At 38.0% G+C, this 18,539-nt stretch overlaps 1 protein-coding gene across 1 annotated transcript in view; it reads right to left on the bottom strand.

The window, feature by feature from the left end:
- Sec5 (secretory 5) overlaps positions 1–18,308 on the bottom strand; it is a 142,079-nt gene extending 123,771 nt beyond the window's left edge. The window contains exons 1-4 of the mRNA XM_071664208.1: positions 18,146–18,308; positions 13,253–13,405; positions 8,307–8,457; positions 5,524–5,719 (exon numbers count right to left, since the gene is read on the bottom strand). Of these exons, the coding sequence (XP_071520309.1) occupies positions 5,524–5,719; positions 8,307–8,457; positions 13,253–13,405; positions 18,146–18,260 (615 nt within the window). The 5' untranslated portion in view covers positions 18,261–18,308. The remainder of the gene's footprint in view (positions 1–5,523; positions 5,720–8,306; positions 8,458–13,252; positions 13,406–18,145) is intronic.
- Between the last annotated feature and the right edge of the window lie 231 nt (positions 18,309–18,539).

Raw genomic sequence — 18,539 nt, 5'->3', positions numbered from 1 at the left:
TTTCATGCAAATCAATTACACTCCATAAAAATACCAAAAATTTGTAGGTACTGATTAGTTCAGGGAATATTTTAGCCCAAATACCTTTTTGCTTTGAAACTGAAATATAACATAATGACTCATTTCTATACTTGAAAAAATCTTGTAAAATATCTCACAATGTCTCCCCAAGCCAGGAGATACCCAATAAATATGAACCTAATAATCATAGAACCTCCTAGAAGAGTAACAATCAAATTATTCACAGGCCTCAATGGCTCCAACATACATTTCAAGCCCAGATTTAAATTCAGCACAAAAATCAGTTCTTATGTTGAGGTTTTTCAGCAAATCTATTACCCTCACAAAAATATAAACAAAATTGCAAGAAATTAATTTTTTTTAGCCCACAGATTTTTTTCATCTAAAATTGAGATGCGACATAATGAATGATTCTATACTTTAAATAATTATGGAAACTCTCATAATGCTTCCCTAAGCCCTAGAGATATCAAAAAAACATGAACCAAAAAAATCAAGAGAATCTTCTTACAAAGTAACCATTAATTACTTATTTTGAGGCCTTAATGTCCCCAACATATATTTCACCCCAGATTTGAATTCAGCATGAAAAACAGTCCTTATACTGAGGTTTTCAAGCAAATCTATTACCATTACAGAAATTTCCAAAACTTTCTTTAGGCCAAAGACCATTCTGTTTTAAAGTTAAAATATGATGTAATGAAATGCTTTTATACTTGAAATAATCACAAAAAATATCTAAAAATGCTTCCCAAGCCAACAGATACCCATAAATACAAACCGAATAATCACAGAATCTTCTAAAACAGTAACCATTAATTACTTTATTTATTCATTTATTTATTTTGCTTTGTCGCTGTCTCCCGCGTTAGCGAGGTAGCGCAAGGAAACAGACGAAAGAATGGCCCAACCCACCCACATACACATGTATATACATACACGTCCACACACGCAAATATACATACATACATAATTACTTACTTATAATCCTTAAAGTCCTACAACTTACATTTAAATCCCAGTTTCGAATTCAGCATGTAAAATAGTCCTTATATTAAGATTTTCACACAAAATCTACTACCCAGGCAAAAATACCAAAAAAAATTGCAGGAATGTTTTAACCCAAAAACCTTTTTTGTTTTAAAGCTGAAATATGACATAATGAAAAAACTTTCATACTTGAAATACTTACAGAAAATATCTCATTATGCATCCCCAAGCAGAAATAAATATGGAATGAAAAATCACAGAATCTTTTAAAACAGTAATCATACTAATTCATAGGCCTTTGTGTCCCAAAATATATTTCAAAATTCAACCCAATTCGAATTCAGCATGAATAGTCCTTCTACTGAGGTTTTCAAGCAAATCTATTACCCACAAAAATTACCAAAACCTTGCAAGTAATAGTTTAGGTTTTTTTAGCCCAAAGATTTTTTTCTTTTAAAACTGAATTATGACATTATGAAATGCTTCTATACTTAAAATGATCATGAAAAATATCTAATGAAGCTTCTCCAAGCCGAAAGATATCATATAAATACAGGCTGAATATCCCTTATCTGAAAAGCCTGGGACCAGAAGTGTTTTGGATTTTGGATTTTTTTGGATTTTTGAATATTTGCATATGCATAATGAGATATCTTGGGGATGGGACCCAAGTCTAAACACAAAATCCATCTGTTTCATGTACACCTTATAAACATAGCCTAAAAGTAATTCGTATAATATCTTTAATAATTTTGCAAATGAAGCAAAGTTTCTGTAACAATGAACTATCAAAATACTAAGGTATCACAACCTCAGCCACCCCTGTGGACAATATGTGGTTGTTTGGCATCATCTTCATTCCTGACACTGATCTCATATTCTAATGGTAAGCAATTATTTTCTTACACTTATTTACACATAAGTACTTAACAGTAAAAAAAATATGGAATATCATTCAAAAATTGAAAAAATAACGTGTTCAGGGTAACTTGCAACATCATGTCGCCACTCAAAAAGTTTTGGATTTTGGAGCGTTTCAGGTTTCAGATTTTTAGATAAGGGATGCTCAACCTGTGCGAACCTAATAATCAGAGAATCTTAAAAAAAAGAGTAACCATTAATTACCCATCAACAGGCCTTAATGTTCCTTAACATATATTTCAACCCCTGGTTTGAATTCAGCATGGGAAATAATCCTTATATTGAAGTTTTTAAGCAAATCTACTATCCTAACGAAAATATCAAAAATAGCAACTAACAGTCAGGTAAGTTTTTAGCCTCATAACCTTTTTGTTTTAAAATTGAAATTAGACAAGAAATGCTTTTATAGTGAAGTAATCGTGGAAAATACAATGCTTCTCAAAGCCGACAGATAGAAACCAAATATTCACAGAAACCTCTATAGAGTAACCACCAATGACTTATCTACATGCCTTAATGTCCATCAACATATATTTCAATGCTAGATTCCAATTCAACATGAAAAGAGTCCTTATAATGAGGCTTTCATGCAAATCTATTACCCTCACAAAAATACTAAAAATTGTACACGATGGTTCAAGGAATTTTTGGCCCAAGAGCCTTTTCATTTTAAAACAGAAATAAGACATAATGAAAAGCTTCTACACTTGAAATAATCAGGGATAATATCTCATTATGCTTTCCCAGGCTGACAGATACCCAAATGATAAGATTTTGCACAGCTCTATAGAGTGAGAGGAGAAAGTGTACAAAAGTGTGTTACAGATATTGGGGTGGGGTGGGGGGGGGGGGGGGGGGAGCAATACTGAAAGAGGTGACAGAATTTAAGTACATATTTGGGAGCCTCTTGGGTAAGTTTGGTGATATGGAAGGGGAAATATGGGAGAGAGCTGTACAGGGTGTTAGTGTCACTGGGTTCCTCAACAGAATAATCATGAGTAGAGGCACAATTGCGAAAGTGAAGAAAGGATAAAGGAACAGCATAGTCCTCTTGACCCTGACCTATGTAGCCAATACATGGAATTTGAGTGAAGAGAGCAGTGAGAGGGTGTATAAAAGATTTGGTATGGCAAGGAAAGCATACAGAATGAATTGTGGAGTGCCAGAGTGGATAAAATGTAATACTCTGTGGAAAGAATGTAAGAAGGGGAGTTTACAAGGAGAGTGTTTGACAGCATGATAACAGGAGTTTGTGTGAGAAGGAGACCAACTGTTACATGGGGATATAAAGTGGAAGAATGATGTAGGGAGAGAAATGGTGGAAGAATGTGAGGAATAAAGTATGCGAAGAAGGCATGTAAGAACTGGGATATGTGGAGACTCTTTTGCCTTGGCCATCCCATTGCTGGGTATTCCTGGATGGAATGGACATAAGAAATAGAAAGATAGACAAAAACTAAACCACTTTATCAACAGAACTTTATCTGCTCATATCACAATGGCACATCCAATTTTACCTTAAAACTAGTAGATTTTCCATGTCACTGGCACAACTTAATAGATGCTGGGTTCATACTCATTTTGGAAGGTCAAAACAGCATTTTAAACTAAAAAATCTTCAAACTCAGCTAAAAATTCAACAGGTCAAGGAAAAGTATGCTTGAATGTATTAACTGTACAAATGTATAATGATCAGTGAGTATATGATTCAGAGTTTTCAAGTTATGTAGATTATGTAGATTAAATTAAGACTTGACAAGGGATGGATGGCAAATGGCCGACTACATTTAGATGATAAACAAACAAGAGACAGATATATGACGGATGGAAAATGGGTAGATGAACAACTTTTGGATGATGACAAAGGAAAAAGTTATCCCAAAATGTCTATCATTCTGTTTAGGTGATAAAGACAGAGTTAATGGTTTTATGCCATTGATTCTTTAGATACTGGGAAGCAATTGTATATAATTTCATGAGTATTGTATCTGATTTAGACTTTTCAAAGTTATAACTATGGTTAAGTTGCAAGTTTAACATTTTCATAAAGGCAAACCTTAGGCAAAGGGAAAACAGAGTTATGTATTCTATTCTACTCACTCCTTTATATGCTGGGAAACAACCATGCATATCTAAATGAATATTTGTTTTTACTTTTCAAGTTGCAACCACATTTAAGTTGCTGGTTAAACCTCTTTTAAAAGAACCATAACCTAGGCAAAAACAAATACATTATGGGTCTTATTCCATTCAATTTTTAAGCTACTGGTTTGTTTAAATAAGTGTATATAGCATTTTATGCATATGATTCAGACTTTTCTAGTTATTACTAAGGTTGAGTTACAGGTTGACGCTTTTTGCAAGGGGAATAATTTGGGGAAAAATTTTATGGGTCTTATACCAGTCAATTCTTAAGGCACTGAGACACAACTGTATAAAATATCATAAGTATTTGATTTATATTTTTGAAGTTATGACCATGGTTATTTGCAAGTTAAACCTTTTAATCAGGGGCATAAATCATGCAAAATCTTGAACAGAGTAATGGGTCTCATGTCACTCAATTCTTTAGAAGCTAGAAAACAACTGTATAAAAGATTCAAGAGCATATGCCTTAGACTCATAAATTCATGTAATTTAGAAATGTGACTCCTGATGACATATGGATGAATGGTTGGACAGATGGTTGGACAAAATGTGAATGGAAGAACCCTAAGAAGAGCCAAGGTAAAGAAAAGCATAGAAAGAGGAAAGCTAAGGGAAGAAGGAAGCCAAGGAAGGAAGAGTCCTCTAAGACAGGAAGAAAGCCACAAAATGGTCAAGAGCCAAGATAGAAGGAGGGTTAGTCAAAATTGATTGCTAAGTGTTGGAAAGAGTAGGAGGAGGAGAAGAGAGGGAAGGCATGAGCACCGAAGGAGCAAAAAACCTTAGGGTGAGGGGACTACATATTTAGAAAGAGCCAAGGGTAGGATAAGCCATTGTTTTAGGGGAAACCATGGGTAAAGGGGGAGAGTCAGGAGATAACTAGGACAGAGGCAGAGATGAGGGAGAGGAAGAGACTGAGGAGTTGGGAGAAGAGGTATAAGAAAAAGCCAGGGATAAGGAAGAGCCAGGAGTAGGGGTGTCAAAGGGCTGGGGAGAATCGGGTTAACTAAGAGGGAAGAACCAAGGTTGGCATGAATACAAAGATGAGAGAAGCAGGAGTAGGAAGGACCCATGAACAAAAGAAAACAAGTTGTGGGAAAGAAGCCACCGATGAATGGAGAGCTAGAGGAGGGTGGAAGCCAGGAATGGTGAAAAGATGGGGTGAGGTCAGCTAGACCAGGCAGGGTTATCTATAAAATGGGAACAAGGGAGGGTTGGAGCCAATGATCGGTTAGAATGATCATATCTATGTGAAACTATAAATGAGTGGAAACTGAAAAGATTTGAGTAAAAGTAAATATATATTAGCAATCTACAAAATTTAGATTATTTTGTAACATGAGCTGTATATTGTTACAGTAACAACAAGAAAGAAAGTAACAGGATTTACTGTACAGTCATGCCGTATTTAGTAGAATATCATTTTGTTGAACAATAAAATAATACCTTCAAGAAAGAGATCTGTCCTTCTTTCTGAGCTTCAACTTTGCGCCGTAAGCAAGCCAATCCTGCACGCAGATCTTCAAATGATGTAGAGAGGTGGTTCTCAAGCAAAAACCATTCAGGGCTGAACTTGGTGGAGGTAAGATCACCAGAACACCCTGGAAACATCTCCTCTAGATCTTCTTCTAAAACTTTTCGACTGAAAGAGTAAAATACTGTTAACCAAGAGAATACACAAAAACAAGGTAGTAGAATAATTCAAGAAATGAGGAAAATATTGGATGAATAAACCTTAAAAGTCTTCATAAATCAAAAGTAGGAACTTAAAAAAGTATTATAAAAATCTTACAAAGAATACAGAGACAACTTTAATCCTCTCAGAGTTTAGCAACATACTACAAAGTGTGGTTTGTTTTCTACTGAACAAATATATTGTAAGAACTGAAAAATTACAACATAGAATCACCCTATATTCATTTTATTAGTGTTGATAACAAGAGGCAATAAATCAACTGGTAAGACTTCAAACTTTGCACAAAGATAATCTTTATCTGATGCAAAAGTCTGAAAATGCTATCCTGTTCTACATACAGGAATAAGCATCCATAATGTACATATATACCCTGTGTAATTTGCATGAAATATGTAGTCTCCAGGTTTTTATAAACAAAAAGAACTTTCATTAATGTACACTAAAGCAAATGAAACAACCAAATTTCCAGCACAGTATTAACAATTAAAACTTAGGCTATATCAGAGCAGTATGAATGCCCTTACTATCTGCTACTCTCCAAAGTAAGTGCAAGGACACCAAGGTCCAAAATCCATTAAAATTCAGCAAGGTTAGGCTCTCAAAAGAAAACATAAAACTGAAAACCATAAAAAATAGAAAATTTGGACCTATCATTGGCTGCCTAGCAACAACAAGCATTCAACATCAACATAATGAAACAGAGGTACTTCCAATACAGCCCCAGGTCAACATGTCCTGCACTCAATTCTATGCAACATAACTAGATCTCTCCAATCCTAACCATTCGGTAACAAACATCAACCCCAAGTAGAAATGAAAAGCTTACCCCTGCCTCACACTTCAGTCACTTCTACTCACAGATCCCGCCTTCCCCACCAAATACAACCCTGACAAAATACATACACAATGAAATAATCCAATGAGTACTAAACCTGACCTCCCAACTCAGTCTTAAATTCTAACCCACCAGGTATATGCTCATCAGAAACTATACTCCCTAGACAGACAGGAGTCACTAATATTCTCCTGCCTACACTATGGAGATCACAGATCACAGATCCCGCCTTCCCCACCAAATACAACCCTGACAAAATACATACACAATGAAATAATCCAATGAGTACTAAACCTGACCTCCCAACTCAGTCTTAAATTCTAACCCACCAGGTATATGCTCATCAGAAACTATACTCCCTAGACAGACAGGAGTCACTAATATTCTCCTGCCTACACTATGGAGATCACATATCACTACCACTATAAACACCATTTCAACATATCCCTAGACCCTTCTTCTCCACAAGAAGTCACTATGTACTTACAGCTCAAATGCCCTGCACACTACACACAGACAATCATAAAACTTTATGACCTGTGATCCCAACTAGTAGATGTGGCTAACTTCCTAATTGCTACAGGAGGCTCAAGAAATAAAGGGGACTTCTAAGGCATTAAGTATATGTACATGTTTGGTGTTACTGGGCTCCACCAGCAAGAGGTTTTAACCGCAAATGAAAAATTACCTTTGGCGAGGCTGCATCATTAGATGTACAATCTCATCAGAGAACTTTTCACCTTAGAAGCTACTTTCTTTTGCTACTTAAAGTAGTGTACTCTTGGGCTACAGGAGCCTTTAAAAAGAGGTCATAAATAACACCAGAATTCTTGCACAGAAATTGGTCCAGGGGTGATTATAAATATGTACATGTTAGGTGTTACCAGGCACCACCTGGAAGAGGTTCAAACATGATTGTTAGTCACCCTTTGTGAGGCTATATCATTGGGAGTACGGTCTCTTCAAAGAACTTCTCATTTCGAAGGAGTCTACATTTCTCTACTACCATAAGTGAATAAAAGTTGTAAAGTTTAGCAAGCGAGAGGTATAGCTTGGTTTAAGCAAGATTTTCAATGGACTGAACCTATAGAAAGTGGAATCTTTTAGATATCTGGGAGTGGGTGTGGCATCAGATGGAACCAGGGTAGCTGAAGCGAACCATAGGATGAGTTAGGGAAGTATGGATCTGGATGCACTGAAAATTGTTTGGACAGAGAGGCCACTCTTTGCAAGGGTGAATATGGGCATGTTTAATGGCACAGTAGTCCCAGTGGTTCTGCAAAGATGTGTCATGGGCCCTCGATGCAAAATTACAGAACAGAGTAGTTGTGTTGGAAATGAAATCTGTGAGGACAATATGTGGTGTGAAGGGGATTGATCAATTAAGGAATATCAGGGTGAGAGAGAGGTGTGATATATATGAGAAAGCTGAATAGGGTGTGCTGAAATGGTTGGACACATGATCATGATATGTTAGGAGAGATTAACAGACACAAGCATCAGAAATAAGAGAGAATTAGGAGGAGAGGGAGAATGAGGATGAGACGGAAGGACAGAGTGAAAGATGCATCAAGTTAAAGGGACCTTACCATGTGGGAGGGTGTGAGTCATGCATGGGAAAGAGAACTGGAATGAAGTGAAACACAAGAGGTGACGTGATGTCAGAGGGCTTTTAGCTTTTAGACTTTAAATACTCACTCATTTCCCTCCACAGAAAGACCAAGAGGGTCATCTTGCAAGGCAGAGGCTGGTGACATTGGTCGTTTTCTGCCAAATGCCATGTTAAGGAAGATGGTTTCATCTACCCACACAGCTGACTCCTTCAGTGGCCCCATGGTCTCCTGGTAACCTAATCATCCATGACATGCATCAGTGCTAATATACTAATATACATGCTAGTATAATAAAACATATTGCATATGTGAGAAAGTGACAGTCATCTATATATCTACAAAAATGAATTCTATCGTATAACAAAAATAAAGACAGGGATATATGATTGCAATTCATTTACTATTATGACATACAACACATAACCAGAAATATAGTTTTCAAAACTGAAAAATCCTTCCCTCTCTGAGGAAATGTCCCAAAGCTTGAGACATTTGCTTCAGGCATACCGGGGTTGTCCCAACATGTGGGACATTTGCTTTCAGCATACTGAGATTATGACCTAACCCTCAGTCTGTCTGGTGGGGAAAATTGGCTTCCCTACCTGTTGCTATCCTTCTAAGCTAAACAGTAGCCTTCTTGCACATTCCAGGCACATCCTTAGATAATTAAAGACTGCCCTAGAGATGACTTCACTGACCCACTGGTTATCAGCCAAAGATCCATATGACATTCTGGAAGTCACATGTATCAACCCAAAAGCTTTTACAGTTGGTACAGAGAAAGTTTTCTTTGAGAAAAAAGGAGAGAGAAAGGCAGGGCAGGGTGAAGAAACCAAGGAAAAATGCTCAAAAGACAACTTTTAAGACAAATGGTTTTTAAAGTTTCAAAATTTTTATTTCTCTCCTCTAAAGTCTGTCCTACATGCACGAGAGCATACCCAGATGATGGAGAAAGGTCTAGAGAAATGCAGTGCTATCAGATAAGATGATTAATCCCAGAGATGAACAAGTATCTTTTTTGATGAATTAGGGACACACTAGAATCTTGTCCCCCCTGAAGGAGAAAGAACCACAGCCACACAGGGTAGATCCACAGCACTTAAGCTAAGATATGGTCTGATGAATGTGGGAGGTGAGTGCCAAAAACCTTTTTTCTCATTTTCCTTTTCCTTTTTTTTGAGGAAGGCCAAACATGAGGGTGCTTCATGTGAAGTGCTTTTGTGTAGAGCCCAGGTTGGGAAAACAAAAATTTCTGCACATAGAGACATTTCTCATCAAAAGGGGTTCCAAGGAGCACAAATACAGTAATGCTACCCCTATAAGCTCTTGAATAGTCCAAGTTTTAAGAGACCAAAGTGAATGCTGTTTTCAGGAATGGGCAAAATACTGTAGTTATTCTTTATTCAATATTTGCACATTCAGTCAGGAATATAAGGTTTGCAGTTTTCTTAATCCATGAGCTTGTTATCAAAGAGAAGACTATTGAGTCAACATAAAATGTAAATCACTAATCTTCTAAAGTCCAAGATTACAAGGATGAAGGTTTTAAGAAGACAAGGAGGACCTAAACTGTCATAAAAATTGGTAAATGTAAAGTGTTCACACTCTTTAAAGCTCTCACTTAGGTTGAGTGAAGCTACTACATTACTTTCCTAATATACTATTGCCAAAAATCCAGAGACAAGGGTTCTTCTGGTATATTCTTACATTAGGCATTAGTATTACTAGCCCTACTCGTCAATAAAAAAGAGTTAGAGAAGAACTGTAAAAAAAGAGGCTTGAGACAAGCCCTTGACAAATGATGCTTTCAGGAAGGGTCGAAAGGCTTTCCAAATCAGTAGTACTGTCTTGAGAAAGAAAAATGCTATGTACAAGGTAATCTGTCAAATGCTTTCCAAACTCTGCCTAAAGAAGTGTTAGAGAGAACACGTAACTTTTAGAAACCAAGACGTGTGGTGATCTAAAACAACTTGATACACCAATATTTTCAATGCTGCTTAATCCCAAAACTCAACTAATTAGAACTTTTCCCATATGTACTGCAGAAGGATAAACTTGGTACCAGGAAAACTAATTCAATGACAGAACATCTGTTGCAACTTCACCCACATCCACAACTGGAAAACTATATGTGAGTATTAATGCACTGGTTCTTGTGGCACAGAGATCTACCTGGGCTGCCACTCCTACAGAAAAGTTCCAATCGAATGCCTCCTACCCTATCAACATTTCTGTTGACATTGTGTCTAACTTTAAAAAGACCTCCTCAGTCACTGTATTCTCCTCGGAGATAACGTGCTTATACGGAAAGCCTTTTAACACAGACAGGGGAAGAACCTTCCCACTAACAAAGAGAGTTGGGATTTGTAGGAGTCTTGAAACTCAAGCAGCAGATGCCAAAGTACTGTCCATTAAAACAAAAAATCCTAAACCCTCACCTTGGGACATTCTGAGAGAGAACAAAATAATGGGAATAAGAGCTCCTTTTTGCTTCCAAAGGACTTAATATCTCCATCCATAGGCCCACAACTACATGACCCTCCAAAAAATGGAATTTCCATCCTTAAAGCAATGCATCCATCCAAAGAGAAGTCACTGGAGGCATGCGTTTCGATGGGTTTTGGAAGTTTCCAGGTTTGACCACTAAAGAATTGAAAAGTTCCAAGGGAAGTGCTCTTGCTTCCTGTAAGAAAAAATCTGTTTACCCAGAGGGTAAGCTTTTGGCCCGTGGCCTCACTATGTCATTTGTAGGGCTGCAAAAGTAACTTTCCCCTGACATTGGTCCTGTTGAGGTTGAAACACTGAAGTCTGGGACTGTAAAGCAATCACAGCAACTACATGATCCTAAACTTGTCCCCAGGATGATGAAGGGCCAATACATACCTAGCTAAAGTTCTGGCTGGGAATGAAGTTGGACTTGTCCAGGTTGTCAATACAACCCAATTATATATTTTCTTAAATGTTATATGAAAAATCAAGGTAAACCAAAACTATCATTCTACAGGATGTCAGTTTAGGAGCACAGCTGTAAAACTTTGGAAAAATTTTTGTGGTTAAGCATAACCCAAATGTCATGGCTTGAATTCTTATTTTTGAGTGAGATTTTTGACTGCTGAAACCTTCTTCAGTCAACTGATGGCACATTGACCTCAGTATACCACACCATTCCAGTTCACTTTATTCCATGCAAGCCTTTCGCTCTCCTGCATGTTTAAGCCCCAATGGCTCAAAATCTTTTTCACTCCATCATACTCCGCATTAGCTAGGTAACGTCAAGAAACAGACAAAGAAAGACACATCCACTCACACATGCACGTACATAAACACATAAATATACATATATTTTCTTTAAACTTTAGGGAGAGTAAAAAGATGTTTTGGAAGGAGGTAAATAATATGTGAAAGACAAGAAAACAAATAGAAACATCAGTGGAAGAGGCAAGGGGGGAAGTGATACTAGGTAGTGATGAAGTGAGAAAGAGATGGAGTGAATATTTTGAAGGTTTGTTGAATGTGTTTGTTGATAGAGTGGCAGACATAGGGCATTTTGGTCAGGGAGAATGGTTTGGTTAAGAGAGAAGAGGTGGTGAAAGCCTTGCAGGAGATGAAATTTGGGAAGGCGGTGTGTTTGGATGGTATTGCAGTAGAATTTATTAAGAAAGGGGGTGACTGTGTTGTCGATTGGTTGGTAAGGTTATTCAATGTATGTATAGTGAAGTGCTTGAGGATTGGCAGAATGCATGTATAGTGTTATTGTACAAAGGCAAAGGGGGTAAAGGTGAGGTCAAAGTTCAGAGGCATAAGTTTGTTAAGTATTCTTGAAAAATTGTGTGGGAGGGTATTGATTGAGAGGGTGAAGGCATGTACTGAGAATCAGATTGGGGAGGAGCAGTGTGGTCTCAGAAGTGGTATAGGATGTGTGGATCAGGTGTATGCTTTGAAAAATGTGAGAAATATTCAGAAAAACAGATGGATCTGTATGTGGCATCTACGGATCTGGAGAAGGCATATGATAGGGTTGATAGAGAAACTTTGTGGAAGGACTTATGAGTATATGGTATGGGAGGTAAGCCAGTAGAAGCAATGAAAAGTTTCTATCAGGGATGTAAGGCATGTGTATGAGTAGGAAGAGAGGAGAGTGAAGTGTTTGGTTCCCAGTGAAGGTCGGTCTAAGGCAAGGGTGTGTGATGTCTCCATGGCTGTTTAATTTGTTTATGGATGGGGTGGTTAGGGAGGTAAATGTAAGAGTTTTGGAGAGAGGAGCGAGTATGCAGTCTGTTGATGATGAGAGGGCTTGGGAAGTGAGTCAGTTGCAGTTTGCCAATGACAGCACTGGTGGCTGATTCCAGTGAGAAACTGCAGAAGTTGGTGACTGATTGTGGAAAAGCGTGTGAAAGGAGAAAGTTGAGAGTAAATGTGAATAAGAGCAAGATTATTAGGATTGACCCAATTGGGATGTAAGTCTGAAGAGAGAAAAATTGGAGGATGTAAAGTGTTTTAGATATCTGGGAGTGGACTTAGCAGCAAAAAGGAACTATACAAGCAGGGGTGAGTCACAGGGTGGGGGAGGGGGCAAAGGTTCTGAGAGCCATGAAGAATGTGTGGAAATCACTGCCAGAGTGTAGTGTACAGTGGCATAGTGTAGTGTAGAATGATATAGCCTTGTGTATAGAAAAACAATAAAAAAGCAGTCAATAAGTACTCCACTTCATTCTTTCCTGTAAAATCTCATGTATGCCTTTTTTGGCAACATATGGTTTTTCTTCCCATTTGTTTTCCTGCTAGCTGAAGTAGCTAGAGGTAGTAGGGTGAGAGCCTTTTTCCTGTTTTATCTTAACCTTAATTGCCTAGATGTCTAGTGAATGTCAGGTTACAAGCTGTTTTTCTTATGTACTTTGTCTGAAATTCACATTATTAAACCCTACATAGTTGAACTTTTTACAAGATTCTTCTTATTACAAATTTATCGTACAGCTACCAAGTATTAGAGCATAAAATAATATCTACTTACATGCTTCATTTATGCCTCACCTTTGAATTGGACTGTTGAAGTCCCTCGCGATCCTTGGACTGTGGTAACAATAATATCTCCTTTCCCAATACCAGCCCCACTCCGCGCTATGATCTTGTTACTTGTCTTCCATTCTGCTGTCATAAAGCAATCTACGCCACATATGGTTAAACCTACAACAAAGATTAATCATTTATGTGCTTTATTCATTCTACTTTTGTTATGTGCAATTCAACACCAAAAAATCTTCATGTAGTGTGAATATAATGATACCTTTAAACATTTAGACAATAGGCTGATAACATTCCTATCATTTGCAACAGAAAGAACAACACCATACACTTCCCTTTCAAAGGTATGACTTTAATCAATGGCTCACATTCATGTCAATTTAAGTTTACCTTCATATTTTCAGATGTGATCTAATTAAGTTCAAATTTCAAACTTTACATAATACAATATAAATGTAACAAAATGTATTACCAAACAAGTTTTCCCTTCATGAAACATCAGCTCTGAGTTTATGAAAGTCTTGTTTTCAAGCCAGACACCACACATGCCTTCTCCATTCATGAAGTTCTCTGGAGCTGGTGGACTACCCTGAATGAAGGTGCAGACCACACAACTAATCATGCCTCAGTCATACTTAATGCATGTAAACGAAACTTCAGTATGTCCTATGAGTGGTCTAAAAACATCTACTTCAAAAAACAATTCCATAGTCACTAGTCAAGGTGTGATTTTATAAAGGCAAGGGGGTAAAAAAAAACAAAAAAACTACAAATTCGTTGAGGAAACCCAGCTGAAACACCCTTTCAAACTGAAACGTAACACCACCAAACACCCCCTCCTCCCATCTGGTTGACATGTAGCTAATCAGAGGCCTAAAAGGTCATCATAAAGCAATCTGATCCCTACAAAGAAAGGTGGGCCAGGTGACAGAAAGAGGGTAAGTGAGGACTATAGTTTAGAAATAAGCTTTTAACAGGCTCAAAGCCAACTTTTTAAGCAAACTCCTAACTTGCTATACCACCTTTCATTTAGTTTTACCAAAGTGTATTATCCATGAAGAAAACATTTGATGTCACAAAATAATTAACAAACATCTCCAAATTAAAAATCTTCAGAAGAAAATCATCTGGAAGACTCTTCTCTTACTGAGGTCCTAGCATGGCGTGCTCTTCCAAGGATTACTTCCCTTTCTGATGATGCCGTCCATGTAATCCATCAATTGTAAATCTTGTTAGACTTTTAAGACTTTGTCTTATCATATTGAATGATACAAGCAAGTTATAAGCATCTTTTAAATATAAATGTGCTGAAAGGTGCAGCTAGAGTGATGGTGATGATTCTTAGCCTTTATGCCTCATCCTTAACAGGCCACTGGCAGGGGCCAACTTAATGTTCCTATCTTAATGTTTCCAAACTTAATGTTTCTATCAATTACTTCTACCAAATGTTTCAACCCACTACTTCTAACTAATTCTCTTGTTTTATATTCCTATTTACTATCCTATCTATCACTACCATTTTGCCAAAAGCCAGGGTTATTGAATACCAGCTCATTGCAAGAAAATCTAGAGTTATAAAGAATGAGTTGTGTGAGTGAAGTGATATCAAGTATTACGTGAAACAATGAGAGATTGCATGTTTGTGAACAGAAAGCCAGCAGTACACATGTGGGTGAGGCAGAAAGAAAAGACAGCTACCTGAGTCAGAGGAAATCAACTATACAACCACTGAAGTGCTGGCTCACTGCACAACTGTCACTTACCCTCCTGATAACCAGGCGGGTAGCACTGGTGATATATCTCCCTGGTCGAAGGGTACTTACCAACTACTACCTATAAAAAACTGCTAATAAAAAATTTCTGAGGTTGCTTGTGGGAAACAATTCATTTCAAACATTCACACCATCTCAACTCCATCAAAGACAACACCTTTCTTGCAAAGCACCAACCAGTCAGCCATTGAAGACCAAAGTTAAGGAGACAAAATGAATTTCAGAATAGATCTCCATGTAAAATGCTGAAGATTTCTGCAATTATCTTACATTTCCCATCCCCATGACTGTCTGCAACAGCTTTTGAAAGGATGTTCCTAGTATGAATAAAAGTTGATTTGTCAAAGCCAACACTTACACTTGTTTTGTATTTAATGCTTTGATGCTATGTTTTTTTTTTCTTTTTTTTTGCTTTGTTGCTGTCTCCCGCGTTTGCGAGGTAGCGCAAGGAAACAGACGAAAGAAATGGCCCAACCCACCCCCATACACATGTATATACATACGTCCACACACGCAAATATACATACCTACACAGCTTTCCATGGTTTGCCCCAGACGCTTCACATGCCCTGATTCAATCCACTGACAGCACGTCAACCCCGGTATACCACATCGATCCAATTCACTCTATTCCTTGCCCTCCTTTCACCCTCCTGCATGTTCAGGCCCCGATCACACAAAATCTTTTTCACTCCATCTTTCCACCTCCAATTTGGTCTCCCACTTCTCCTCATTCCCTCCACCTCCGACACATACATCCTCTTGGTCAATCTTTCCTCATTCATTCTCTCCATGTGCCCAAACCATTTCAAAACACCCTCTTCTGCTCTCTCAACCACGCTCTTTTTATTTCCACACATCTCTCTTACCCTTACGTTACTTACTCAATCAAACCACCTCACACCACACATTGTCCTCAAACATCTCATTTCCAGCACATCCATCCTCCTGCGCACAACTCTATCCATAGCCCACGCCTCGCAACCATACAACATTGTTGGAACCACTATTCCTTCAAACATACCCATTTTTGCTTTCCGAGATAATGTTCTCCACTTCCACACATTCTTCAAGGCTCCCAGAATTTTCGCCCCCTCCCCCACCCTATGATCCACTTCCGCTTCCATGGTTCCATCCGCTGCCAGATCCACTCCAAGATATCTAAAACACTTTACTTCGTCCAGTTTTTCTCCATTCAAACTTACCTCCAATTGACTTGACCCTCAACCCTACTGTACCTAATAACCTTGCTCTTATTCACATTTACTCTTAACATTCTTCTTTCACACAATTTACCAAACTCAGTCACCAGCTTCTGCAGTTTCTCACATGAATCAGCCACCAGCGCTGTATCATCAGCGAACAACAACTGACTCACTTCCCAAGCTCTCTCATCCCCAACAGACTTCATACTTGCCCCTCTTTCCAAAACTCTTGCATTCACCTCCCTAACAACCCCATCCATAAACAAATTAAACAACCATGGAGACATCACACACCCCTGCCGCAAACCTACATTCTTTGAGAACCAATCACTTTCCTCTCTTCCTACACGTACACATGCCTTACATCCTCGATAAAAACTTTTCACTGCTTCTAACAACTTGCGTCCCACACCATATATTCTTAATACATTCCACAGAGCATCTCTATCAACTCTATCATATGCCTTCTCCAGATCCATAAATGCTACATACAAATCCATTTGCTTTTCTAAGTATTTCTCACATACATTCTTCAAAGCAAACACCTGATCCACACATCCTCTACCACTTCTGAAACCACACTGCTCTTCCCCAATCTGATGCTCTGTACATGCCTTCATCCTCTCAATCAATACCCTCCCATATAATTTACCAGGAATACTCAACAAACTTATACTTCTGTAATTTGAGCACTCACTCTTATCCCCTTTGCCTTTGTACAATGGCACTATGCACGCATTCCGCCAATCCTCAGGCACCTCTCCATGAGTCATACATACATTAAATAACCTTACCAACCAGTCAATAATACAGTCACCCCCTTTTTTAATAAATTCCACTGCAATACCATCCAAACCTGCTGCCTTGCCGGCTTTCATCTTCTGCAAAGCTTTTACTACCACTTCTCTGTTTACCAAATCATTTTCCCTAACCCTCTCACTTTGCACACCACCTCGACCAAAACACCCTATATCTGCCACTCTATCATCAAACACATTCAACAAACCTTCAAAATACTCACTCCATCTCCTTCTCACATCTCCACTACTTGTTATCACCTCCCCATTTGCGCCCTTCACTGAAGTTCCCATTTGCTCCCTTGTCTTATGCACTTTATTTACCTCCTTCCAGAACATCTTTTTATTCTCCCTAAAATTTCATGATACTCTCTCACCCCAACTCTCATTTGCCCTCTTTTTCACCTCTTGCACCTTTCTCTTGACCTCCTGTCTCTTTCTTTTATACATCTCCCACTCAACTGCATTTTTTCCCTGCAAAAATCGTCCAAATGCCTCTCTCTTCTCTTTCACTAATAATCTTACTTCTTCATCCCACCACTCACTACCCTTTCTAATCAACCCACCTCCCACTCTTCTCATGCCACAAGCTAACTATGTATGGTGTTCAATCTTTGGTAAAGTCCTTATGACAAATACTATATGTTTTAGATTCTCCCTTCTGCCTTTAGAAGAAGCAGTGGTTCTTTCACTTGCTTGCATCATGGACAGTTACCATACTTCAGTTGTACATCTAGCATGCAGATGTATCATGAGGTTCATTTACTGACACAAATTCAAGGTAGTAAGACATCATGTGCCCCCTGCCCAACTAAATTGTGCAAGTAAAGTAGCTTGTAAAATAAGTCTTCCCATGCACATGTTTTAAACTTACATATTAGAAACATAACTAAAAGAGAGATATCCTCAGTACACCGAAGTACTGTAAAATCTAAATCTCCAAGTCTACACTGGATAAATCTGTTGGCTATGTTATGAATAAACTTTAGCTAAGAAAGGTTCGTCTTAATGAGTTCATCTTAGGTGGCCAATGTAACCGCAGTCCCCAAACTGATGAAAAAAAACCTATGATGTTTAATCATGAATCAAAAGGACTTATTACCTTTAGGAAAATGTAATTATGCTTACCGATCAGATCCTCAGGACGATTTCCAAAATTTTCTCCACGAATTGTAACCTTGGTGCCAGGAACTCCCTCTATGGGTGAGATACCTGTAACCACAGGTGCCAATGCAAGTGCCATGATGATTCCACTTTATGAATGACCTGCAGAAAAAATATTAACAAATATAAGATGTAATCATGTATGTAATTATAATAATCATATAAAGCATTCATTTTCAATGGTAAATTTTCATGAGTGAAAAGTTTTCTATCTGAAGCGGTGCACTGCAAGATTTCAGATATTCCTCAGGAATACTGGGTCATGATTCCTTCGTGACCTCATCAAACTGTTAACACAGCCTTGTTTTACTAACATTCTTGTGTGATTCTAATTACCAAAGCCTATGGCTGACTACAG

This window comes from Panulirus ornatus, chromosome 8, assembly GCF_036320965.1.
Source record: "Panulirus ornatus isolate Po-2019 chromosome 8, ASM3632096v1, whole genome shotgun sequence".
Classification (NCBI taxonomy): Eukaryota; Metazoa; Arthropoda; class Malacostraca; order Decapoda; family Palinuridae; genus Panulirus; species Panulirus ornatus.
The sequence above is the reverse complement of the archived record's forward strand: the minus strand, read 5'-3'. Positions and strand labels throughout refer to the sequence as shown.